This window comes from Sphaerodactylus townsendi, linkage group LG04 (genome assembly GCF_021028975.2).
Source record: "Sphaerodactylus townsendi isolate TG3544 linkage group LG04, MPM_Stown_v2.3, whole genome shotgun sequence".
NCBI lineage: Eukaryota > Metazoa > Chordata > Lepidosauria > Squamata > Sphaerodactylidae > Sphaerodactylus > Sphaerodactylus townsendi.
The window spans coordinates 34,261,562-34,289,289 of NC_059428.1; the positions used below are offsets into that span (position 1 = coordinate 34,261,562).

Genomic DNA, 27,728 nt, shown 5'->3' on the forward strand with positions numbered 1-27,728 from the left:
ATCAAAAAAACAGCTACACTGAAGAACTTCTGTTCAGGTCCTGGTAAGATTCCTGGGAGACAGAATACTGTAACTGTGAGCAACCACAGCCAGAAGACTGTAGTAGGAGTGAGGTGACCCAGGAAACCACAAGCCAGTTTGACCTCTGGAATAGATTTCAAATGGATACTGGAATAGATTTCAAATGGATCGGTCTGTGAGCACTTGAAGGACAACTTGGTGATAGGGGGAAGTCAGCATGGATTTGTCCCCAACAGGTCCTGCCAGACCAACCTTGTTTCCTTCTTTGATCATGTGATGAGCTTACTGGATCAAGGGAATTGTGTCAATCCTGTTTACCTGGATTTCAGTAAAGCTTTTGACAGGGTTCTCCAGAATGTTCTGATAGGTAAACTATAGGACTGCAGACTAGACTCAAGGATAGTTAGGTGAACTGCACTCAAAGAGTAGTTGTCAGTGGTATTTCATGTGAATGGGAATAGTAGTCTAGTGGGGTGCCACAGGGCTCACTTCTGAGCATGGTATTTTTAAATATTGTTATAAATTATCTGGATGAGAGAGGATGGACTTGGCCCCTTCCAACTTCCTGATTCTGTATGAGTCCCCACTGGAAGACACGTGGGATAAAAACGCCTAAATAAGTGGATATATATCCAGTCAGTTCTGGCAAGCAAGTGACAAGTGGACACACTGTTCCAAATGTTTCAAAATTATGTGTATGGGCGGGGAGATCTTCAATGCTTAAGGGCAGTGGCATAGTTCCCATGGGGTGGGGGTGTGACACCCCAGGAAGATCAGCAGTGGAGGCATGGCCAGGTCGTCAAAGGGGCATGGCCGAGTGGCCTCCTGAGTTGGGGCACAGTTTCCCTTCGCTCTGTCTTTGCTTAAGGGCCATTCTCACATTACATAGAAGTCATGTCCATACAATATTGAATTAAGAAAACTGTTAGGCCTGACAACTGTAAAGTAAATTTGCTGCCACAGTTGCAGGAAGGAGCCCCTGTTTGCTTAGATAACTTTCCTTCCCAAACTACAGGGAGAACAATACAGTGGAAAGGTAGGCACCGTGTTCCCAGACTAAATCCTGGTCTCCTTGTTTTAAGCTGGCTAGAACTCTACCCCAGTTTAAAATGAGAAGAGAAACCAGTGACCTTATATGATAGAAAGATTACATACAACCTACTGATGGGAAAATCTGTTTATCCTGGGAATTCCTTACAGGAAGTAAACCTGAGCAATCTAAGATACTCCATATTCTCTAAGCATACAAATATTTGTTTATATGTAAAGATCTTTAGGAACATATCCTGAAAATTAGTGTTCTGCAGATCTCAAGGTCAACATGAGAAGTAAGTTCTGATATAAAGAGCCTTCCTGACATCACTACTTAGTATTGTGCAGCATGGGAAATGGGTGTTCAAAATGTATCCATCAATTGAGGGCTGTTTGAAGTGACAGCATCACCTTAGCTTCACCAGCATCCCTCAGGTAGTTATGAGTATAAGTTATATAATGCTGGAGGAAAACTTGATTGACAAGCAAGCTGTTGTTTTCTGGCCCAGCCTTAGCGCATACATCTTAACTTACCTAATATTGTTTTCTGAGATTGTTTTCTGCATTTTGAGAAACTTCTCACGGTTTTGCAAAGTCATCCTCAAAAGTTGGGAGGGCAAAGGAACAAATCTAGACTCTTTTAGTAAATTCTTTATCTAAAGCAGTCACCACCTCCGTGCCAGATGCAAATGATTAAAAGTAGTCTTGGCCATTGCTGATACATGATCATCTGGCATCAGATGAGAGGGGCTTTTAACTGTGTCCACGACCATGTTAAATCCATGTGAGCTGTTAGATTCTAGCACAGTTCAAAAGCATTGTTCAGACTTATCTACACTAGAAAGCAAGGACCTACTTTTTCACAATGTCGTGTGGAGAAACCGGAGTGTATGATGTTTCTGCAATATGGATTAAGTTAATTTTAATAGACAAATCATTGTATGCGTCTGCTGGAGGGAAAAAAGGAATTAAATTGATTAAGTAGACATCATCCAGGATATCTACATGGACTTTTTCCACAGCATAAATGTATAGAAAGAGGAAATGCTTTCACTATAAACAAACAGAAAGTGTGTAAGTGAGAAAGAAATGTTGCCCTTCTTAATTTACATGCCAGTTATCCTCGAACCAGCAATATACATAGCACATGGTAGACTTCACCATATCAGGGTAAGCCATCTTCTTTGTGCTTTATAAAAATGGTTTTATTGTGTGCTGCACTGGATGTTTGTTAATAGATTTGTCATGCAAGTGCATTTAAAAAAATGATGCTGTTTGAAAGAGTATTTTTGGCCAAAGTAATTGGAAACCCCACATGGTAGTGTTTGTTCAGAAAGTCATCATTTCTTCAATTTGCTATCTTATTTATTTTAAATGTTTATAACCTCACTTTGTTTCCAACAACTCAGGATCCAAAGGATCCTCTACCCTTGATAGTATGTTTGTGAAGTGTAATTTTCTTCATAGACAGGAACAAAAAAACCCTAACATAATTAACAGTCTAGCACAATTATTGTTGGGGCTGAATGTGATCCTTAAATGTGTTTACAGTTTCCAGGCTAAGTGATGTTCTCCATTATTTTTGTGGTAACTTTTTTAATAATTTGTGGATTGAAGCCACAAATTATTAATTCCTTTGAAATTAATTCCTGTGAAAGCCTTCAACTGTTGAATTGTCCAAGACTCCTCTGTACATTAGGGGTTATAACTGAATAAGGCTTTCTCACATAGGCTGATTCCGCATGGGCCAAAAACAGCGGTGTGAAAACAGTGTGAAAATGGTGTAAATCCTTTAAATCCTTTTACACCATTTTCACACCGTTTCCACACCACCGTTTTTGGCCCATGTGGAATCAGCCATAGTTACCCATTCTACTTTGAGTAGCAATTATTTCTGTCTCCCCCCCCCCCCCCCCGCCCCAGTGTATCTAGATTCTAATCCTGTAGCAGCTTAGAGACCAATAAGATTTTCCAGGGAGGAGCTTTTGAGAGTCAGAGCTCCCTTGGTCAAATATAAGTGTTGTACCTGGTGAATGGAGCTTTAGCTCTGGAAAGCTCATCCCTGGGAAAGTCTTGTTGGTCTCTTAGATGATACTGGACTCTAATCTAGATGCACTGCATAGTAACAATCCTGATTGGATTACTGTGATAAACTTTGAACATAATGTGCCCTTCAAGAATGTTCAGGTGCTCCAGCTGGTGCAGAAAGTGATAGTTCAGTTGCTGATTTGTACCTCTTATCCCTATAAAGAGGACATTCCAACCCTAAGGCTGTCGATTTCCTTCTGGGACCATTCAGAGTTAATGTCCTAAGTAGCTGGTTTTTCTCCTGTCTCTTGGAAGTAAGTTTGGGTGCAGAAAAAATAGCACTTGATCTATTTAAAAAAAGGAACCCCTCCCCCAATGAGGGCTGAGCACCATAATTGCCTGGAAGAAAGACTGTAATGTTGAGGACTTGAGTATTATTTAAAAGGCCAGAACAAATGGATCTGTTCTTGCTCCTAAGAGCTGTTGGTGGTGGTCAGGGGAGAAGTTTGCCATTTGTTCTCCATCTCCCTGTAGCTCTTCCTGGGCACCCATATTAAAATAATAATTTGGCATGGCGAGTTTTAGAAGATATTTACAATTATTTATATTTCCCTACATTTATTAATATTGTGTTTTCCCCTGTCTATATTTTGACTTTTAAATGTATTTTAATTTAAACAAAGCAAGGCTGGGTGCTTAGTTTAAACCATGACAAAGGACTTCAGTTTTTGTTGTCCAGTTTGATACTGCATAGTAGTTTGTCCATTTTAAAACTGGCCAGAAGTCCATAAAGCTGAACAGCGACAATGCAGAGAGGGGGATATTACAGTAGCATTATTTTATTGCTACCTTGAGTCCTGGCAGCTACATCAAGCTGTGTTAATAATCTAGCAGGGAAAGGAAGCGACCTAACAAGTCCTGCTTCTGTGCAGCGTTTATTCCCGTTTCCTTTTAATGGAATCGGTCTCCATCCTCTTGAAGTTTATGGCAAATCCCATGGGATAGGAAGAATGCCAGTCTACTTACATCAATTACTTGAATGACTGTTAATATAGGCCAGGTTCCATAAATAATAAAACAATGTTGTTCGCAGTGGTTGTAATTTTTTTTTAATTATCGGCTGAAGGGAGGTTAATTTTTAATACCGTTCAGACCCCCGCAAGTTGAGACTCGTCTGGAAGGCCAGCCGCAGGAGCTGAAAGGGCCTGCGTGATATTGGCTAGCAAATGCCCAGCTCGGGCCTGGATGCGCTCGGTTAGTCCCAGAGTGGGAGTCCCAGATGCGGCTGGAGGCCTTTCCAGCGCGAGATGCTGCCCTCCTCTCCCGTGCAGCGGGAGCGAACTTGCCAAGCCTCCTTTGCACGGTCGGCGTGTGATTTCCAGCTCCGCCGAGGTGCTGAGCGAGAGGAGCAGCCTTTGTTTCCTCCGGCCGTCGCTCCTTGGTGGACAGGCTGGGTGGGTAGAGTGGGCCCACGTCGAAATGCAGAGTACATCCCCCCCCAGCTAAGGCAGCCAAGCAGCCCTTCCTGGGCAGCTGGCTGCGGCGGGCCAGGTTGGCGCTGGGCGCAGGTCCCGCTGGCTGGCTGTCTTGCTTGGAAGGCCGAGCGCTGCCAGCCGCCGCCTGGGCTCTTTGTTCTGCCTTCGGAGGCCAACAAAGCGGACTGTCCTCCTCCGGACCAGCCTGGGCGAGCGGAGCGGGGCGCAGATGGGAGATTTCGCACCGGGCCCGTTCCCACTTGCGGGGCTCCGCGCAGCCCTGCGAGACGGTGGGCTGCGGAGAGCCTCGGCCCCTGCCGGCCGGTCGGCCTCTCGTGGCGCTCGGCTTCCCAGCAGCACAGCCCGTGGCCCGGGTGTGGCCCGAGCGCCAGAGCCCGACGGGCGGCCGCGGAGGGTCAGGTGCGCTTTTGTCTCGGTCGCCGTCGTTTGGCACGGAAGCCGGCGCTGCCCTCGCCTATCTCGAGGCCATATGGAGAAGCTGCGCTGGTTTGATTATGTCTTGTGTAAACATTTTAATGTCGGATCCTTAAAATCCAGAGCCTGTCCCAGGGGGGATTAAACCATAATCCTCTCGGTCTATAGCTGTAGTGGATTAATTTTGTATTCTCTCAGTGGCTGGTTTGCTCCCTGAAGGCTCGAACAAAAAGACTGAGCGCTCCTTAAATGTGCCGTGGTATTGGGAGTTGTAATTGGAGATTTCCAAAGGACAAGTGTAAAAACGACACCCTATTAAGACTGAACGTTTCATTCTGTGCCTTTTCGGTGCGGAGGGGAGGCTTAAGAGGCTCCCGACCAGACCCTTTTTTCCCTCTCCGAGGCCTTCTCGTCAGATGCGCCCGGCTCCATAATAAAATTATCAGCCTCGCTCCTCTCCTCAGCAGCAAGAGCGTTTCTCCCTTCTTCGGGAGTGGGAATTATTTAGGGAGCCTTTAGAAAAAACTGTCTCTCGCCGTGGCCGAATCTGCCCCGGCGTCTCACTAGGTCGCCCCGTCGAGTGGCTCGAAGGGTGACTCGGCGCGGCTCGCGCGTAAATGCGCACCGGTCCCGGGCAGCTTCTCAAACGAAATCCTGCTCACCGTTGACCTCGGTGGTGGTTGTTGTTTTTAATGCACGGCGCCCAACCACACGCACAAGCCCTAATAACGCAAATAACGTTCAGGCATATTGTCTTGGTGAAGATTTCTTGTTATAGTATTTGGCCTTCTGACCGTGAACCACCACAAACTCCTTAACAAAAATAATAATTTTGTTTTTGGTGCATATAACACGAGGCGGGGAACGGGGAGGAGGTAACTGGGTCAACGACGTGATCTTCCTTCTGGGAACGCGCGAGGCCCACGAAAGGCCTTCTTGTAATGACAGACTATCAAGCTGCTCTCGGTCTGCCTCATCTTTCACGCCCTGGTCTTTTAGCCCCGAGGCCGCGTCGGGAGAGGCGGGAGGTGCGCCGCAGCCGCCGGGGAAGGGTTCAGAGGAGGGAGCGGAGAGGGACGCGGACGGGGGTGGGGAGGGGGGAAGGAGAGAGCCGCCACTCGACACAAAGGCCGGGGGACCTGGAAACCCAAATCCACTTGTAATCGCCCGAGAGAATCGCGCATAATGACTGGGGGGACCTAGATTAAGATTGATGAGCCTTTAAAGCGTCGCTGCGGATCGATTCCCTGCCCTTTACAGGAGCCCCGCCAACTCGCCGCGCCGCTCTACACGGCCCTGCCACGGGGGAGACGGAGAAGAGGGAGAGCCAGAGAGGGGCGGGCAGGCAGGCTAGGGCGGCCGGCGAAGAGCCCTGCGGCGCATGTGATACATCCCGATCAGCTGACTGGGGTCGAGAGGCCAGGCTGGCCTATTAGGCGAGGGAACAACAAGAAAATGAAAGAAAATAGAGTTTGCATCAATGTTATGCAGCCCCCGGCGGGCGGGCGGGCTCGAGAGCCGTCAGAGAGGCGAGCCGCTGTGCCTGTCGCTGCTGACCAGGGAAGGAAGGTCCCGCTCAACACGCAGCCCGCACCCAGCAGGCGGCCTGATGCGGGTCACGGGAGTGGCGGGAAGCGGCGGCTGCGCCTTCTGCCTGCGCCTCCAGCCCGCCCGGCCTTCCCTGCCCCGCTGCCCTCAGCAAGGGACTCGGGGAAGCAGCTGGAGACTGGACCAGTCGAGAAGGCTGCACGGCCGGGCACGCTGCACAGAGCACTGCGCCGGCCTGCAGTCAGTTTCTTCCGGTCCCTACGACAAGGGAGAAGTAGGCCCAGTGGTGGGCGTTCTCCACGGGAAAGCGTCCCTGAAATCATCAGCGCATTGCCTACATGTCAAGCATCCCGCGTCGCCATATTGGGCTCTAAAAACGGCCTTAGTTTCAGTCAATTTGAGCACGTTTGTTCCGCGTGAGGCTTCCAAGAAGTTAGTTCAGGATCTGATTAGGGAGGGTCGCCTGAATATCACAATAGCTGGCACGAGTCCCTTTATTCGTGAAAAAAAAACTGGTGTTGGCTTCAAGTTTGCTTGCAAGCACGGGTGCTTGGGGCTGCGCTCCCATGCGGATGTATGTGTGAATGTACATGGAACCCCTGAGTAAACACTGAGTATAGGATGGCTCTTTCCATCTTCTTCTCATGTCACTGCTGTGGTCTCTGAGATCTGGTATTAGAGACCGGGTGGTGGTAGTTGGCGGAGGGCGAAAGAGACTGACTTTACAACCAAGCAAAATGGTTTCTGTTGAACCCAAACGGTTGGTGTTGCACAGAAAGGGTTTAGAAGGCACATGGGCCTCGAAGGCCCCCAGCAAGGCTTTGAGTTGTGGGGCATGCGGCCTCACCCTGCTCTTGTCCATAGGAGCTGCAGGGCCCAGTGTGATGGGTAATTGACATGATGTCGCTTGACCCTTTGGAGCAGGAAAGTGAACCACAAATGCCTGGTTCAGTCAGCCTCCGTCCTGTCCAAGATGAAGACTGGAGACCCAATGAAATTGTGGGGCCATGAGCCCTGCCTGAGCTGGCTGGAGTTTTAAACCACCACCACGGGCGGTGGCAAAACGAGGCTTGCTCACAAGTAAACCTCCTTGGTTTGGCCTCGAGCTGCCCCTTTAGTCGGAGAGGGCATTTTCCACTATAAAGGGCGAGATGGGTTTGTGCAGGGTGTGCTCCTGTTGCTTTGCTCTTGTGAACGAGCAGGTCTTTTTAAGCCGCTGCAACTTCGAATTAGAGTAGACCCTGGCGTAACCTTCAGGCTCTGGGGCCTGACTAGGCCTGTGCAGTCCACCGACTCAGGGAACGGGCTACTGGCGGGGTCCTTGGTCCGGGGAGGAGGGTGCCGAGGCCAGCCGGCTGGCTGTGCTCGGGCCTCTCTGCCCAGGCTTGCGGGATCCTGACGCAGCCGCTCTTGTCTTTGCAGGCCCCGTGGTGCTCAGCACGCCGGCTCAGCTCATCGCCCCTGTCGTGGTGGCCAAGGGGACCCTGTCCATCACCACCACTGAGATCTACTTCGAGGTGGACGAGGATGATCCGGCCTTCAAGAAGATCGACCCCAAAGTGAGTCCTGGGCCCGGAGGGGGTGGGGCTGCAATGGGGGGAGGGGGTTGGGAAGCGCTGCAAAAAAACCCGGGAGCCCCTGGAGAAACCCCTGTACCTTCCCTCTCCCCTCCCCCCCAAGACGCGCTTGCGGGGAAGAGGTTTCTTTTCCATCAAAAAGCCCAACGCGTTAATGATGTGAAATCCGCTATTACTCCCGCGCTGGCTCTCTAACCACTGCTCCCCCCTCCCGGGCCTTTGTCTGAACGTGGGCAGCTTTAGCAGTTAAGCCAATTGCGTCGAAATCCCTGGAGGTGGCTTGGGGGGGGGGGGGCGCTTCCGTCTCCGCAGGCAGGCAGGCAGGCAGGCATCCATGGCCCGGGCCTTTCTGCCGCGGAGCGCAGCCGACTGGCTTGGTTTCGAGGGCCTCCGTTTCCTAGAGGCGAACTTTGCGCCCCTTTTCTGTAGGAGCTGCAGGGGCTGTCAGAAACAGACGGCGGGGGAGGGAGGCGGGCAGAGGAGGCCGCAGGGGTGGCCAGAAACAGAGATCTTTGGGAACCGGCACACTTGGCCACAAAAAGAGAGAAAACAACCACCCACCCCGCTTTTGAATCTGTGGCTGAGCCGGCAGCCAGAGGGAAAGGGGGTGGGGGAAACGGGGGTATCTGAGAGTCGCGTTGGTGTTGTTTGAAGGTAACCTTCACTGGGAAGGCTTGCTAGTCACTGCGGGGCCTTTCTGTGGAGGCGGCCTGCCCCTTGCCCGCCTGGCAGTCCTGTCCAGAAGATCATAACGTGTTGTGTGTGTGTGTGTGTGTCATCATTTAGAAAAGAGTGAGTTGGCAACATGGCGATAGTGAGGCTTTGGCTGCTGCTCGCCTTGTATGGGTTGTGGTGGTTTCCGCACAGCCCAAATATAACGGGCTGAGGAACCTATTTATCCGCTTTGGGAGAAGAACTTCGCCCAGGGCTCTTCCCGAGAACGGGTTCAGCCCAGCCCGTTATATTTTCTGCCCGTTATATTTCCTTCAACCTGGGTTTCACAAAAAAAAATCACTACACTGGCGGACTGTCGGCAATCGCTTCCTGGAGGGGTGAAGGCCAACAGGGGGAAATGGGTTCATTAATAACAGTGTTACACACGTTATTAGCATACTACACAGAAACCACAGCTAGAGTGTCTACTTTGGCTTCTCAGGGTCTGCATCCTATGCTGCTTTGAATGGGCAGGACTGGAGCATGAGTGATGGTAGAGGGGGCGTCCCCAGGGTGCAGCGCTGGGTCTCCCTAAAAGCACCTGGGCGCTGGCTACCTTCTCTGCAGGCTTGGGGTAGAGGGAATTCGCCCTTCACCTTAAGGCTGTTGGCGGGATCCCTTGAAACAATAAATTTTACAGCTTTTCTTCCCTTCTCCCTGAAGTGTTAATTTTGTTAGGAACTAGATTTCCTGGGCAAACAGGGCCCCAACTCCGTTTCCAAACTCCAGAGGCGCCTTAACCTGGCCCAGTAAATCTCTGAAAAGTAGATTTATTTTCTGGTGGTTGTAAAAATGTTACTCGGTAAATTACCACACACTGGACTGTGACAGCTGGTGATGGCCTCCAGGACCCCATATTTCGCATATGTTACAAAAGGTTGTTTCTAATATTATTTTAAGAAAAGAAAACCAGTAGGAGACATGAAAAGGCTGAGGATTTTTTTTTCTTTTTGCTATAACCCAACAGCCCTGCTAGGTTTGCAAAATGCTTCACCAAATGGAACCAGACCGAGCACAGAAACGCTTAACCATATTTATTTTACTTTATTAACTTGTAATTAAATAAAATCAACAGAAATTTAAATCTAAGTCACAAAAAAGTAATTATCCAGTGTATTTCAAGTGCATTTTTTTCAAATATATAATTCCAATATTCACAATTATATAAGGAAAATCCACATTTCTTCTGAATATATTTAAATAACATTTCAAGTATATTTATGGAATGTTAGAAATAGAACAAGCAATATATTTGAAACAAAAAATGTAAACTTTTAAATTCAGACACTTCAAAAGACAATTAACAAAAAGTACCATGATAAAATCTACCTTTTAAATGGTATCTTCTTAAGCGGAAAAAAAGTCCTGAAGTATCCAAAAATGGCAATTTAACTCCTGTTCACCAAATCACAAAACACTAACATCCACAATTTCAAAAGACAAATGTGAGATCACAATATCCCAAACAAATTAAAAATGTACATGGTAGGGAAGTGTTTTTGTAGTTGCGGTTCTGAAGGGTATATCCAAATAAGCTTTTACTCACATGGAGGTTTACATAAAAAATACCGGCCTTTTTATAATCCATTGGTAGGCAGTGGTCACAATCAGGCGTTATTACAGCCAGCCGACATTGCATTTTCCCAGGTGATAATCATACACGTTTTCAAATTTTTTAAAGAAAATTGTGATGCAAACAATAATCATAATACTTGCTGTTGGCTTTGGGTGGGTAGGTGTGTGTGGACGGTCTCTCCTTTTTAGCATACCACCACCAGGTTTGTGTTCTCGCATGGAGATCCTTTCGCTTTCTTTCTCTCTCTCCTTTTGTTTTTACTCAGAATGCTCGAAAACGCGAACGCACGCAAAAAAAAAAAAAAGGCGATGTTTAATAGTTTAAGGCCGCCAGTTTTATCGCCCTCTAAAGTTTTTCCAAACTTTTCGGGTTGGTGAGTATCTCCCTCGCCAGCCGCCACGTTTGCTTGGCTGCGTTTTCGAGGGCGGAGTGAGGCTTGCCCTGGAAGAGGTCTAAATTGGGCAAGAAGTAGTGCGGGCACCGCCGGCACTGGAGGCAGGAGATGAGCTGCAGCAAAATCCCGTTGAGGCGGTCGCCCAGGCAAGACTCGTCCCAGTCCGACTCCCGGGGATGCTTCTCGCACTCGTAGGAGACCAGCGTCTTCATGTGGTAATTGTTGAGCGGCTGCCCGGGCAGCTCCAGGTGGCGATCCCGTAGCGTTTTGAGGACGGAGAGGCGACAACTACTTGCGACAGCATGCATCACCAAACCTGTTCACCAAGCCCGGCGAACTGCAGCACCCAGGCGTCGCTCTCGGCCGAGCTCTGCTTGCCGGCCAGCGAGTGGCACTCCTTGGAGAGGAGGTTGAAGCCCTCGGCCTTGACCTCGGCCACGCGGTTGGGCCCCGGCCAGGGGATGTGGGGCAGGGGCCAGTGGGCCGCGCTGCGGGGCCAGATGCCCGTGCACTTGAAGGCCGGCGTGATCTGCACCACGTAGCGGTCCCGGATGCGCAGCTTCACCTCGCTGGTGTCGGCCACCATTTTCACCACGTCCCTGTAGCTGCACTTGTCCACGGCCTGCGCCACCAGCGTCTGGAAGCGCGAGCGGATCTTGCGCGCCGACAGGTAGCCCGAGGCCGTGATGAACTCCACCCAGAGCGACATGCTCCGCTTGCGCCCGTCGCTCAGCTTGAGCACCGCGCAGCCGGGCAGCGAGCCGTCGTCCACGAAGTTGAAGACGCCCATCTGGTTGAGGTAGAGCACCACCTCGAACTCGGTGGGCGAGATGACCTCCAGGCCCTCGAAGCGGTTGTCCATCTCGTTGAGGGAGCTGATGAAGCGCGGCTCCTGCACCTCCACCTCCTTCAGCACGTCCGAGACCACTTTGCACACTTCCCGGATGGTCTTGGCGATGGCCGCCTTGCGCGCCTGGCACTTCTCGTTGTAGTACTTGTTCAGGTGGTACACCAGCTTCGCCTGGGCCGCGATCATGTTGGGGCAGAGATCCGGGTTGTAGACCGGAGTCTCGCAGTAGGCTGTGGGATCCAATGCGGCTGCTAGGGCTGGAGCCAACTTCAGAGGAGAAACGGGCTGCCTCGCGCCGGGAAACGGGGGCCAGAGAGCCTGACGGAAGGCGCGGGGCGGCCGCTGCTGCTGCTGCTCCTGCTCCTGCTGCTGCTGCCGCCGCCGAGCCGGTCCTGCTCTGTCTCAGATGCCGTCTCCTCTGGCTGCTGGCTGGATCTGGGAGATCTCTTTTAAAAACAAAACAAAAAAGCCTGCTTATTTCAAAGGGTCGTTGCCTGAGCAGTTGGAAGCATGGAGAGCTGTCGGTTTTTTTTTTTTTTTTTGTAAGATCAAAGTTTGAACCCAGACACCGCAAGGCTTCCAATAGTCAAAATAATAACACCTCTGGGCATGTCTTTATTTATGCTTTTCCTGCAGTAGCCACTGCGTGTGCGTGCGGGGGTTCTCAGTCAGACGGTGGGGAAAGTGCAGGGTCTCTCTCTCTCTGTCACTGTGTCTCTCAGTGTGTGTGTGTGTATGTATATATATATGTCAGAAAAAGCTGGCTGTTGGTTTGTCTAAGAGCCCAGATGCGCTCGTGTGGAAATTATAAAGGCAGGGCCAGGCAGGCGGGCGGCCAATCGCCACTGGGCTCGTCACGGCAGCCTCCTTCAGCTGCAGCCCCGTTTAATTAATCCCCCTCTCGCAGGCAGAGAGAGAGAGAGAGAGAGAGAGAGAGCGAGAAACACGCAAACTCGAGGTAGGGGACTGAGGGCGGAAGAGCGCCGGGCCAGGCCGGCCGCCGAGCCCGGGTGGGAAGCCAGCCGGAGCTGTCGAGGAAGAACTTCGGGCAACTCTCGTCTCCGGGCACCCAGAGCCGGGTCGCGGCAAGGACGGGACTCGCAGATGTCGCTGACGGGGATCCTTCGACGGGGGAGCCGGAGACGCGCTTGCGGGGAAGACAAGGGGGAGACCTCCCGTTTGAAAAGTTGCCTTCGACTGGAGCTGCGTGATGTAGACCTTTGCAAACCGCAGGGCAAAAAGTTTTCCTCTCTCCTCCTCAGCCGTTTCAGCCGACTGTTAGGAAGTCGCTGATGCGGTGGCATCAAATATTTCTCTCTCTCTCTCCCACCTACCCACCCCCTTCCCCATGAAATAGTTTGAAGGGCATTACCTGGCGGGTCTTAATCGATTGGATGCAAATGTTGTTTTATTTCTATCGGGCTTCCTAGATTGGTAGCAGATGAGTGAGGGATCCAGTCGGTGACTGGGCTTGACAGTTCTCCGGATTGAGTTTCCAAAGCTATGCAGCTGGTGGTGGTGGTCAACGTCAGTTCTTGCTATCAAATTAGTCGCAGGCTTACCTTGGTTGTGTCACACACGTGCATATAGGGGGCCATTCTAAGCTTTATTTTGTTTACTGATATATATATATTGTTTGCAAAATAAATGTTTATTAATAGGCTGAAGCGGGTGGTTTTATTTTCTCGCGAATTGGAATTTGCAGTCAGGAGGGATTTGAACAAATGTGCGCGCAGGACTGTGCGGAGAGGTGGCCCGGAATAGGTTGGTGGGCATTGCAGTCGCGCCCGCTGCCCAAATTGGATGTTTTCCGGACATGGGCGGCCCTCGTGGACCAAGATCACCTTCGGGCAGTGGCGGCTATTGCTGCGCGGAGCGTTGCGAGGAGAGCCCCTTCCGAGAACGCCTCCTTCGTCTTTCAGAAGAAAGAATAGTTCGAATCCGCACAAACAACCGGAGCAGCTTTTTTTTTCCCCCGGGGGGGGGGGGGCTCCAAAGAACTTATAAGCGTCCCAATTTCAAAATTAACAGGCGAAAGTTAAAAAAGCACTTCCTTGGAAATCAATGGGAGGTGCCTTGCCCCTCGAGACAGATCTCGGAAACCGCTCTTCTGAAATCCTCGGAGCTTTCTTCCAGGTTTCACGTTTAAAACAGGCAGAGTCGAGCCCTTAAATGCCACCGATTTCATTGGCGTTCAGGTGCATTTAACAGCCGCCCACTGGCTTAGCATCCTCCTGCCCCTCCCCCCACCCCACCCCCATTTTCCCTTGTATGCCTTTCAGAAGACTCCCAATCGCGCCACTTCGGCGTAATCTGTCGAAGATCCGGGGGTGCCAGAGTCCAGAGGCCGTGTGTGTGTCTCTCAAAGGAAACCTGTTTACATTATGGTTAACCACCTTGAGCGTGTTTCAGTGGCACTGCCCTGATGAAAAGGCGCGTGGTGAGGATGGCGGGCTGGTGGCTGGAACCTGACCCGTGTTGAGGATGGTCCGTCCAACATGTGCAGTCACTGTCGTGTGTGGTGTCGGGGCCTTCAAAGTGTCTCCCTCTCTCTGGGCGGGCTTGCTAGATTGGCGTGTGTGGCTGGCAGGGCGCGCTCGGGGCTCGGAAGCTTTGCAGTCCGGGCGCAGAAACACCACCCGCGAGGCCCTGGCCGAGAGGCGCTGACTGGCCGCTGGGCCGGAACAACCCGGGTCAGCTCCCTGGGCTGGCCCGAGATTGTGGATTGCAAGTCCCCCTCAGCACGCTCCGGATTTCCTCGCACCGAGTTCGCCTGGGTCCGCCCCACTTATACGCGGCCTGTCTTGGCGATTGGGCTGAGGCTGCGGGGGAAGAAAGGCGGCCCTTCACTTCACACGACCTCCAGGCCGGTTGCAATCCAGCGAATCCGGCCCGTAGACCCGCCGGTCGCCAACAGGTGGAGGAGGAGGAGGAGGCGCGCGGTTTTTCCCCTCCTCCCCATTGGCGAGGGGCGCGCGAGCCCCTTCTTCGTCTCCCAGCCTTGGCCCCGCCGGGAAAGCGCGGCCGGAGAGGACCAGTCGCCTGGGCCAGAAGAAGCCGCGAGCTTGTAGCCCAACTCTGGCCGGGTCGCTGTTGGCTCCACTAGTGCAGCCTCGGCTTCTCGGTGGGGCGGCCCTTCGTGCCGGTCTGCGGTGCCGCTTCCGCAGAAGCCAGGGCCAGATGGCAGAGAGGCTTTGCTCAGTTTTTAACGTCAGCAGCTGAAGGCTGACTGGGTGACTAGACGGTAAAATGGAGAAGGGACTATTACTGCAAGACCTGGGGGGGGGGGGGGGGGCAGGGTTGTTCTTCGGGCGGAGAGGTCCACCCAATTATTCTCCCTGAGAACTGAAATTCCAAAGGCTAGTTTGACGCCCTAAGCACCGCTGGCTGCTTTTTCTTCTGTAGAGAGGAGGACGTGGCAAATAAAGCCAAGCTTACCTGCAGCTGGAAGGTCCAGTTCTCAACACAGAATCCAGCCACTGAACATCAGTGGGCAAAGTTGTCTGGCGCCAGGTTGTGAAGCACTGTTATCAGGCAAATGCAGACTCTTGATAAGCAAGTGCAGGATTTATAGGGGGAAAAATCCAACTGGAGAGGGATATATAGACTTGTCCACTTAAACGGGAGGACTGCGATTTCGACTTTCATTTTGTTTAAGAGTAAAGCTTAATGGCCATCAGTAGAATTTGCTTCCGAGTAAACATGCAGCACCTGCTATTGATTTAATTAGGATTTATCCCCATTGACTCAGTTTCTTAATAGTTAGGTGTATCAGGTTGTTTTTCACCTGGTGCTGAACCTTCTGGTTGCTTGATGATTGTTTAATGAACAGAATCAGTTAAAATTAAGAGTGTTGAAATTAAACTGATGACATCTGTGTAACAAAGGAAATTAGGTAGGGAATACTTTACTGTTCTAAAGGAAATCATAGAATTTAGCAGGTAGTTTTTAAAATCAATTTCAAACCCAGCAGAAACCATTTAGACCTCGGGGTTTTGCTTATGGATGCTAGCAGCAGGGATGCTTAAAACAGGGTGTAGTGATTGAGGTATTTATTTTAAATCATCCAAGACAATTAAATGGCCATGGATTTTTGCTGACTCTAATTCCACTGAACCCAAATGGAACAAAATAAAGACACAACAAGGTGTTTCTCTCTTATTTAGTCTGTGATTGGGATGAATGTTAAATGCTTTTCAGACTCTCATCGAGTAAAAATCAATATATTTAAATGGTTATTATGCTATGTGTTCCTGTATTTAAAATAAAATATTATATCAAGTCCAAAATTCCATTCCAGGCCCCTATTTTAAAGTAATGCTGTGTAACCAAATTCCATTTTTGGTTAGGTATGGAGACATTAATTAAGATTACAATAATCTAATTCAAGCTATTATTGATGGTGTCTTGTGTTAAGGAATTAAAGACGCAGGAGCTTTCTTCAAACGTCATTTCATCCTGTTGCTTAGCCTAGCACATGTTTGTAGCCTCTGCTGCAGTGTACAGTTATTTGCTGGGAATGGGTGCAAACAAGATATTCTGTATCCCAATAAGTATAAGAACTGGCCATTTATGAACTGGCTATTTTGCTTTTTTGAAATTTCTCTTAATACAGCAAGAGAAATCCCTTGATTGCTTGGAATGCATATATTTGTTTTAAGTCTTTATATTATTATCACATTTTACTTACTATGTAGTTTTGATTTTGCACATCACTATTCATGAGTTTAAAGTTTTATTTTCTAATATCCGTCTATTGTGCTAGAGAGACAGAATATGAAGTAGGGTTTATTAAATTATTTATCCCTACCGTTGGAGTGGGTTTGAAGGCTCATTGAATGTATCTGATAGTCTAATGTTTTTTCCCCTTTTTCATAAGACATTATCCTGCCAGCCAAAATAAATGTCGTTCTCTTTTCTTTTGCAGTAGAGAAATTATTCACATATATTTGTAGAAGGTTCAACTTTATTGTCTTAACAAAATAAAGTCATTTTTCCATTGTAAGTCATTTTAATCTTTTTGTATATTTTAAAGTGACTTTTTGAACTCAAGAATGGCTAAAGGAAGGAAATTAGGTTTAAAGGACTGAATAGCTTCGTCCAACTATTTTTATGTGTATAACTGACACACTGTGATCTTCATCTGTGAAAAATATACATTATTATATTTTCAATAAAGGCATGGTATGTGGTGCTTGGAATAAGTTTAGGATTGCTTGGAATGGAATATCAATAAGAAGTTTCCTAATGCTCCTATTTTAAAGGAATATTGAATGGAGTTCTGGTTATCACTTCACCTCACAGCTTTTCTATACATGCTGTCTGGAAAGAGCTTTGTTAATGCTTCCCCTAGCATGATGTCACAAACTTATCAGCAGTGGGGAGAGAAAACTCTTTAAAGTAAATATTTTGGCTGTTGCTGCAATTGGGTGTTCCTATACTTTCAGACAGAAAGGTATATTCACCAAATGTGCTTCCACCTAAGACCAAGGAAAGTCTGAAATCCTTGAAGTTGACTGTCACCTTCTTCCCCCCTCCCATTCAGATTGAAGAGACCATTGTAGATCAGCTGAAAAGAAGAAAACATAACTTCAAACTTCATTCTAGAAGCAAGTGGGGTGGGGTGGGGGGGGGGAAGGGGAAGTAGAAGTCAGTGACCAATACAGGGGGGAAGGGTTGTTTAGGCTACTCCAACTTCTCCTTCTACATCTTTAAAATACAACTTTTATACAAATCTATATATATCATTAGCTGGAATTCTTGTGGCACATTAAAGACTGTCGAGTTTATTAGTTCATAAGTTTTAGTAGACATATCCCAAAGTTTGTATTTTGTTCCTGTGTATACATGTTTGTGAAACACTCTGGAAGTGTCTGATGAAGGTAGGCTCAAATCTACAAAATCCTTATGCCACAATAAATCTATTTACATTCTGGTGCCTGAGGACCCTGTAATGTTTTCAGTATACTTCTAGAAAGCACTTTAAAAAAATTCAAACACTCATGTAAATAATTAATTGAAGATAAATATGAATGTGTAATAAAAGGTTATAAGATAAATGAGATTGCATTATGATGTCAAATAAAAAAGAAAAACACACACTGTTATTATTTGTTTATTCCTCCTCGAATTGCATCACAGCAGACATTCCTGGCATACCAGATTTTCCTTAAGTTCAGCAGCAACGTTTTAAGAATCCTATTTTGAGAATGTTCTTTTTTTTTCTCCCTGAACCCAGAATGGGCTAAAGACTCAGAAGAGATTAGGTCCTTTTAATCTACTACATCTACAGTGTGTCATCCAGCAGAACTCTCATTACTCTTTCATGTTGCATGTGATTAAGCAACTAAAATATTCAATACTGACCTTGAAAATAAAGCAGCATGTGTTGGATAAACAGCTTTGGAAGCTTAAAGTAATCTCCCATATAAATGAAGTATTGAAAATATATTATTTAACAGCGTACAGAAGTTGGCATAACTGAAAGTGCTGCCAGATAGTAAAATAATGTAAGCTCGCGGTTTTCCCTGAATTCTCCTGTTCAAACCGGTAGCTTGCTGCACAACTCAAACAACTTACTGCAAAATATTTTTGTTTAAATGTGTTTTGGCCTTTCTTTAAATAAGAATAAACACCCGCTGAGTTTGCATCCAGGAAAGAACAGCTTTGGCATGTATTTATCACATCCATAGCATGTGTGCTTCTGAGCAGAACACCATGTATGAATCACACAAGGTTTTCTTTAAAGGTCATGTGATCCTCAGAATGATTCCACAATACAAGTTTCAAATGTGAATTTCTATATATGAGCTGCCTAAGTACTTAGCACCTAACTCTCCACCCCCAACTCCATGACTTCAGTAGTATATAAAATTTAAATAGGACCTACTGGTTCAGATCAGTGGTACACCTAGTCCAGCACATTGTTTAACAGAGCTGCCAAACAATTGTGGTATGGAAGACCAAGCACTGATATCCAAAGGTTTGCAGCCTCTATATTTGGCCTTAGTAGCTATTGAGGGACCCATCTTCCATGAATCTGTCAACCCCCATTTAAAGTAATCCACATTCATGTACCTAACCATGTCAACTTACAGTGAATTCCAAAGTTTAATTCCAAAGTATAGATTTATTCCTTTTGTCTGTTCTGAACCTGCTTCCCACCAGCATTACCAGGTACCCCCAAGCTGTGGTATTACAGGAGGGGGGGAAAGAGCCCTATCCACTTCCTACACAAAATTTTATGAACCTCTAACATATCCTCCCCTTAGCCATCCTTTTCATGGACTGAAAAGAGCCACACTGCCCTACTTTTCCTCATTGGAAATATACACCAATCCCTTAATCATCTTGGTTGTCCTCTTTTGTACTTTTTCCAATTCTGTAATATGCTTTTCAAGATACGGAGACAGGAACCAAATACAGTATTGCTAACAAGGCTGCGTAGCTATGTGGCCATTCCTTTATTGGCTGTTTCATTTTAAACCTATTTCATAATAATTCTCAGCATGCAGTTTGCCTTTTCATGACTGCCACACAGTGAGTTGACATTTTCATCAAGCAGTCTGTTATAAAACCAATATCTCTTTCAACCTTATTTTCAGCCAGTTCAGACCTCGTCAGCATTCCTGTTCAAAATCAGGAATTTTTGTTCCAGTATACATCCTCTTAAATATACACTTGCTTCGTTTTCTATATAGTTGTCCTCTCCCCCGATTTAGAGAGGCCGTCCTATAGCTCTTCAAAATCTACCTTGATTTCTACCAGCTTAATAATTAGGCATCACCTGCAAACTTGGCTATTTTTGCCTCCAGTTCCAATTTGCTTTACAGGGGTACTGGTGTGTTTAGGTTGCATGTTTTATGGTTATAAGTTAGTTTCATATTCTAAGTTGTTAGCTAGTTTAGGATGTAATAAGTTGTACCTTGTTGTACATTGATGGGAAAATATAAAAGTAATATATTAATAGCACTGTTTTTCTGCTAGTTTCTGGTGCCAATCTAGGGTGATCGAGTTGCCTTTTAAAGCTGTCTACCTGAAGGAGTAAATCTTGTCTGATAAATTCCCCATCTATTGAGTCCAGCACAGGAGGTCTATGGACCCTCACTCCAAAGAAGTCCATTAGAAGTGTTTAGTATTCTTGAATGACATCGTTCCTGTTTGGTATGAGAATCATTTATTGAAATTTACAGTACACTCCTGAACAGAGTTACAACTATCTGACTACTTAGGATGGCACTGTTTGTGTTGCCATTTATTAATATATTTATTTTTATATAATTCAGAATATATTATAAGAAAGACAGAATAGATGTCCAGACAAGAAAGCAGCATTATCAAAATCTACACAAATGTGTCAATGTTAGTTTGTAGGGTGAGGATCCAATTGGCTGTAAAGTCTTAGTAACCCAGTGGGCTTTACAGAGCAATCTTATGTAGTTGCTCCAAGTTGAAGCAACTCTTCATGTGACTGCATTGCTAGATTTATATTGTACTGGACCCCACCTTGAGGGAAACTCACAGTTTACCCTTTTCCTACTGTAGCTGTTGTTTCGAAATGGGACCCACCTGCCAACCACAAGCCCTATCAGACAATGATCTTTCCTGAAACATGCCGTGACAGTGCTTACAGGAACAAAGAGTGATAATTCTCACAAGAACCATGTGTGGCACTGAGCTGCTATCAATACACTGATGAAGACAATACTATTTCTCTTTGTAAGTTAGTTCTGAAAAACAGACCAACTAGAATCTGAAAATTCTTTATGCGCACATAAGTGACTGGTACTAGACATATAGAATTTTTCTTTGCTTTTTTAAAAGCAGTTGAACCCAATGCCAAATCACAAACTACATTTGAAACAATTGTTTCAAAGCCAATTTGCTATGTAACATGGGGGAGGGGGCCACGGGGTCTCATGCCAGGGATGGAAGTAGAAGGTTCATCCACTCCACCAATCCTCTGGCCTTCTCCACAGCTTCTGCACTCTCATCCCGGCACCCAGGCAGCCACTAAGAGCCTGTTGGCCTCATTGGGATAGAGGTGGCATTTTTTTCTTTTCTTCTTCCACAACCTGCTGGTGCCCCTTTGGGCACTTTGACAATCCAACTCCCTCACTTGAGCTGCTGAGAAGAGAGCGGAAAGGCAGACAGAGAGAGAGAGGCTCTTTCCATTCTCTACATAAGGATTAGCTGTGGTTCAACAATAATGGGGAGTGATAGTCCTACAAGCAGAGAGTTACTTTTTTTGATTTAAAAGATAGCAATGATAGATTCAATACTAATATAGTGGAACCTCGGTTTTCATTGCCTTCAGTTTTCATCAGTTTCGGTTTTCATCGATTTTTTCAGTGAAAAATTTGTCTCAGTTTCCATCGATTTGCCTCGGTTTTCATTGATTTGCAGCAAGGTGTGGGGAAAAATCACCCGGACAAAGCTGTTGCAGGCTGTGTCTGCAACTTGTTTAATGACAATGTCTTGCCCCATTTCAGACAAATCTTAAAGCGGCGTCAGAAACAGACCTCTTTGGACAGCTTTCTGGTGCGAAATTGGTCCACTGACTCTGAAGCTGGTCCTAGTGTTATTGTTTGTTACTGTTTTCAGCATTAAACACTATGTTTATTCACCCAAAAATGTGTTTTGGGTATGTTTTTTGGAGTGCCTGGAACGGACTAATTGGATTTACATTGATTCCTATAGAAAAGTTTGCCTTGGTTTTCATCGGTTTCGGTTTTCATCAATTCTTTTCCGACGGATTACCAACGAAAACCGAGGTTCCACTGTAGTTATATCTGTAGTATGTGTATGTTTGGTGAGATGGCACACAGAGTGTACAATAATTATGTGGCTCTTTTGGTGGGTGTTAACTGTAAACATGGCTCTCTGTAAGCCACTAAGTGAGTGTTACTGACTTAAACAAAAACCCTCAAAATTAGCACAAATATCAATTGCAAGCTTTAATTCAAATTCAGAAACTTTTTGATTTTTACATAACACACAGTACCTGAGATGTACACACAAAGTCATTTTTTACTTGAAATGTTTGAATGCTAAAAAATATGGATGTTACTGTTTCAAAGTCTAGAAATTGATGCTTTTCAGCTTTTACATTTGTGAATTTGCACTTTTAAATTATTTTATGCTCCATAGTTAACAGATATTGAGCAGTTTTTATTTCTATTTAAGGCACTAAATAACATTAAATTACAGTCTTTAGGTTAAAAAAAATCCAAAGAATGTTACCGGTCATCTCCATACTGCTTCTCATCAAGGATATAACAGTGTAATTATAATAAGCAGTATATAACAAACAGCCATCTCATAATGGATATAATAAACTAGCAGGGCCCGGCCACGCGTTGCTGTGGCAATTGTCCTTCTCATTACAGTCCGCAACCCACACAGACGTCCATGCAGGTCCAATGATCCACAGCATAGCCTTTTGGGGTGGTCAAATGGAATCCCTCTTTCCCTTTCAATTCACATTGTTATATGGTGGTGTCTTTTTTTTGTAGTATAAGGTAACCCTTTCCATTCCACAACGGAACTGAGTGCGAATCCCACTGTCCATGAGGCTGGTTGACACGCACAGTCCTGGCTTGGGTAAGGCAGAACTGGGGCAAGGAGGCTATCCCAGTCAGGTAGCAGAGGCAGGGTGGTGAGGCATTCAGATCGAGGTCTGCTCCCTGGGTTCTTAAAGGGCCACGTGCAAAAGAAGCAGAGCCAGTAGTGTTGGTTCGCCCCCACCCCACGGATTTTCTTAGAAGAAAAAGGCAAACTCCAGCTCGCTTTTAGTAAAAGAGAGCTGTGGCGAATATGGGTGAGGATGTGGGTAAGTGGTGGTTGGATGTGAGGGAGGGCAGAGTGAGGTGTGTGAGGATGAGCTGGATGTGTATGAGAGTATGTGTGTTGTGTGGTAGTAGTGGGTGCGGCACAGAGAGTGAAAGTTACCTGCGTGTGAGGAGGGGAACCCCACCTGACATCTCACATGGCAAAGTGTGTATGTGTTTCAGTTCCACTCGTATTACCTACCAGTATTACCTATGTACTGTTTTCACTGATCATTTCTGGCCATCTGAGCGAACAGTGTAAGGGCATACCAACCCCTCAGGCCACAGACATGCTGCACGAACATTCTAAGGGTGACAGTTAAACCCATCTAGCTTCATGGCCTGGTGCCATGATGTTTTACCTGGCTCCGGTATGGACTTTCGGCGATTTGAAGGTCCAATTACCTGCCCGCACAGGGAGGAACGTCATGTGAAAATTTGGGGGTGATCCGTCCAGCCGTTTCGGCATTAGGCCATGACTAACAAAGTCACTGTTAGCTTTATATATATATAGATAACCATCTTTTCTGGTAAATCCCAGATGTATCTGGATTTTAGAAGAAGAGAGAATTGTTTTGGATTTATATCCCACCTTTCTCTCCTGTAAGAAGACTCAAGGTGGCTTACAAGCTCCTTTCCCTTCCTCTGCCCACAACAGACACCTTGTGAGACAGGTGGCCCTGAGAGAGTTCCAAAGAACTGTGACTAGCCATAAGTCACCCAGCAGGAATGTAGGAGTGCGGAAACACATCTGGTTCACCAGATAAGCCTCAGCCACTCAGGTGGAGGAGTGGGGAATCAAACCCGGTTCTCCAGATTAGAATGCATTTACTCTTAACCACTACACTGCTCTGTCTTTAGGTGTACCATGGCTGAGAAAAAGCCCCTGTTATGGCTTGATGGAGATGTGTTAATAGCACATGCCCAAGAGTAACATAGAAGTATAACTTATAAGAAGTTGTACCCATAAGTGCATTTTGTTGCATGGCTTTTGGATACTGAAGTGTCTGAGAGCCAAGCCAGGTTTAGGACTTGATCAGTATTAGCTGGTACAGGGCAGTTCAGTACAGTGCAGATGTTATGAACCACACCCTTTGCTGGCACCTTACAGTGTGTCTTAACGGGAAATAACATTAATACAATATGCTTGCTTTATTGTAGTTATTTCTCTAATCCACAACCTTGTGTCTCTTTAGCTGTAATCCAGAAAATGGGGAGACTCAGGATATTTTATTAATGCCTATTCTTTCTTTTCAAATTCAAAGCTTAATTGCTGCTAGCAATAATAAATTTACCTTGACCTGGATAGCCCAGATTAGCCTTATCTCATCTCAGAAACTAAGCAAGGTTGGATGAACAACCTCCAAGGAGGAATACCAGGGTCATGATGCAGAGGCAGGCAATAGCTAACCACCTCCAAACTTCTCTTGTCTTGAAAACTCTCCATGGTCACCATAAGTCAGCAGTGACTCGATGGCAAAAGCCTCAGCCACAAAAGCCTCAGCCACATAACATTATACCTTATAGAATAGAATGTGTATCTCTCCCTACACATAGGGAGTATAGGGAGCAGCAGTGGCGTAGTGGTTAAGAGCAGGTCCAATATGGAGGAACCGGGTTTGATTCCCAGCTCTGCCGCCTGAGCTGTGGAGGCTTATCTGGGGAATTCAGATTAGCCTGTGCACTCCCACACATGCCAGCTGGCGACCTTGGGCTAGTCACAGCTTTTCGAAGCTCTCTCAGCCCCACCCACCTCACAGGGTGTTTGTTGTGAGGGAAGAAGGGCAAGGAGATTGTAAGCCCCTTTGAGTCTCCTACAGGAGAGAAAGGAGGGATATACTCCTCCTCCTCCTCCTCCTCCTCCTCCTCTTCTTCTAATGGTTCATTGCAGTAACTATTTTTGAGAAAGGATCTCAAAAACATGTTTTGTGATGTTGCTGTCATGCAATAAAAGAATAAACGTGTTTTAAAAATATAATAAAGATTCCAAACAGCACTTAAAACCAGAATAATATACTTTTGATCATCTGGGTACTTAATATTCAACATTTATATCTGTATCTATAATTAAAATATATATGCTTTCCCCCCTCTAACTGGGCAAAATGTATATTTGTGAAAAAATTCAAATATGCAATTACCTGATTTTGATGTTCAAAGAATATAAAATGTTTGTTTAGGTAGGTCATGATCTAAGATTTGACTCTGGCTCCTAAAAATCTGAGCTTCAGAGCCAGAACTACATTTTTGGAATGGGGGCAAAAGTACAAAATGACATATATTATATACATATGTATTTCTTTATATGTGTGTACATAATTAAGAGATTCAATAATTCTGTCTTAAATGATAGATTAAATTACGTTGACTTCTATTGATGAATAATTGCACTGTTAAATAATTTTATCTATACTGTTTGACTATTCCCCCAACCTTCTGCACACATAAAAACCCAACTTAAGTGGAAAGTTTTTCAACATAGCCTTTTTTGTCTTTAACAAGTTAAAATGTTGAAGACTTTAGGAAAAGAAGTAGACCCACCATGAGATGGATTAGTTCAATAAAGGAAGACACGCTCCTCAGTTTGCACAACCTGAGCAAGGCTCTTGCCAAGAACACGTTTTGGAGGCTATTGATTAATCTCAGAAGTGGTGATGGTGCATAATGCATGTGAACAGGCCCTCTGTTCTTGTCCTGCCCCCCCCCCCCCCAGTTTCTTAAGGAGTAAAATCAGGCTCTTGGGGGGAGGCCAAGCCTATCAGATGAGCAGTCAAGGCTACACATGGCCTTTGGCAAAGCTAAGCATAACACAGCTCTCAGTCTTAAAGTAGTGGTGGGGGGTGCTCCATGCTGGTAGCGTCTCAGCAGAGCACAAAGCTAATGATGCAAAACAGGTGAAAATATTTTTCATTACTCAAATAGAAAATTCCCTATGTGTTTTGCCCAAGAGTCTTCTTCAGGGGAATCTGTAATCTATAAAAATGTAATAACATTACCGAGTTTATAAAAATACATAGAGAATTTTTATCTGAATAATAAAAAAATATTTTTACCTATTTTTCACCATTAGCCTTGGCCTTCTTTTTCTATCTCCTCTAACTGGTATGGCCCTTTTATTTCTCCTTGTTAATGCTAATGTATGCAGAGAAGATCTGGTGGACATTGTGTGCTTGGATTTTCTAAAGACCTTTGACAAAGCTGCTCATAAAAGTTCCCTAAGGAACTGTACAGTTCTATCTCATTTTTGAAAAAAGTATAGATCTGAAGAAAATGCAGAAAAACACCATTGAAAATCATCACAGGAATTAAACATATTCCTCAATTTAAAAGTTGGGTTTAAAAAAATAGACTAGATGAATATAGAAGTTGAATGTGTATGTTATAGAAGAGGGAACAAGTTAAACTATTTTCTTTTCAAAGCCCTAAAACTAGAGGTCATCCAATTAACAGTAGCTTGTTTGGCAAAAGATACTAGACAAACAGCAACTCAGAATAATCTTGAACAATTAATTGTTTTAGAGTATTTTGTTATCTGTAAGTATAAGGAAAGGTTAGGCAAAGTTATTGTCTATGAATAGCTCCCATTGGAAACAATGGGGGATGGGGTACCCCCTTTGGGAGTCCATAACTTTGGACTCCCTGAACCAAACCTTACCAAACTTGGGTGACAGCATCAGGAGAGTCTCCCGAAACATCCCTGAAAATTTGGTGCTGCTAGCCTAAAAACTGTACCCTCTACAGGCCAAAAACGAAAAAACACTGAAAATGCAAAACATCCCACAAACGAACCTACAGTTTTTGCGCCCCCCACAAGGGGTCGTCCTGGGCAACTGCCCACTTTGCCCAATGGGAGGAATGCCTCTGCCTCTTCAGCTTCCAACTGAAGTCAGCGACAGAAGGACTGGAGACAGCAGTCAGGCTCCTATCTACCATCCCAGCATTTAGCTAAACTGAGAGTTTCCCTCCCCAAGGAATTGTACTGAATTGAACTCATGATTTTTATTAGATTTTAAGTCCTGTCGGCCATGTGGATTTGTTGGCTGCAAACTGAGACAATATAACTAATCAATAATAAATAATCCACTTACTCAAAATAGTCTCCCTATCCCTGTTTCAGACATATTATGTTTTCCAAATATGGTATTCCAAGTATTCCTATTTCTAGTTAGAAATTAACTGGGTTTTTTCTCCGGCATAGGGGTTGGGGTCCAGAGTTTCGGGGTCCAGAGTTGTTCCTCCCTTTTGTGCGAGCAGAAAGTTGATAGAATCTAATTCACTATTTTCAAAGAGTTTTAGTAATGCATATAACATTTTCCATGAACAAGTAAGTAGGAATACTAGAACCAGGTCTGTGTTGTCCAGAAAGTATAGCATTGCAGAACTTCTGTTAGTAATTTTTAAAAGTATTTAATAACTGATAACAACCATAGAAGTATGTTTCACATTCAGAAATCATACTTGCTATTAAGTGTGAAATATTAATATACGTATCCTGAATCAGGGTCATTATTCTTGTGTCACAGGTGGTGATCTTTTATTTATTTATTTTATTAGTTTTATATCCTGCCCCATCCCCAAAGGGCAAGAACTTCTTGACACTTGTAGTAGGAAATGTTCATATAACTTTCAAAAATGCTCCTCCCCTTGAAGAAAATAGGAAGCCCAAAGGGAAACTGAGAAGCAAATTTGGAGGTGAATTATGGGAGGGCTTTCAGAGAAGGGCTTTCTTCTGTTAAGAAGCCCAAGATAGTATACACTGAAGGTCTGGTCAGGTCCAAGCCTGCTGGGTTTAAGCAACATTTCTGGATCTAACCATATTCTTGGCCCAAGTAGCAAGCATTGTGTATATGGGATTCAAGTTTGCAGCTGTTGTATTGAGGTTAAAAACATTGTTTTTGGGGGGGCAGGGGGACCAGGGATGATGGACAGACCACAGTTAGTATTATAAATAACAAGGTTTCAGACTCTACCATTGTAAAATGAAAAACTGGTACTGTTGATGCTTTACATCAGATGATAGATTCTATTAACATCTCCTTTCCAAATGGTATTTTGTTCATTTTATAATGACTTCGTTTATTAATGTTTTTGTGTTGATTAATATTTTTGTCCTTTATTGCACAATATGTTTCTTTTTATGTTTCTTTTTAGAACGGACCATAAATAATTAGGTTTGAAGGTTAAAGCAAAAACCTTAGCATATATTGTATTTAAGAGTACAATGCATTGTCACTAAAATATTTTTGAAG

General features: G+C 45.6%; 2 protein-coding genes across 2 annotated transcripts in view; one reads left to right on the plus strand and one right to left on the minus strand.

The window, feature by feature from the left end:
• Positions 1-27,728, plus strand: part of NBEA (neurobeachin) — a 387,749-nt gene that overhangs the window by 205,665 nt on the left and 154,356 nt on the right. Inside the window, exon 36 of the mRNA XM_048492774.1 lies at positions 7,962-8,098. Coding sequence (XP_048348731.1) covers positions 7,962-8,098 — 137 coding nt within the window. The remainder of the gene's footprint in view (positions 1-7,961; positions 8,099-27,728) is intronic.
• MAB21L1 (mab-21 like 1) lies at positions 9,850-13,259 on the minus strand. Its single transcript, XM_048492775.1, is given in 2 exon segments — positions 9,850-11,114; positions 11,117-13,259. Coding segments are annotated over 2 exon segments (1,083 nt in total). The 5' UTR covers positions 11,837-13,259; the 3' UTR covers positions 9,850-10,751.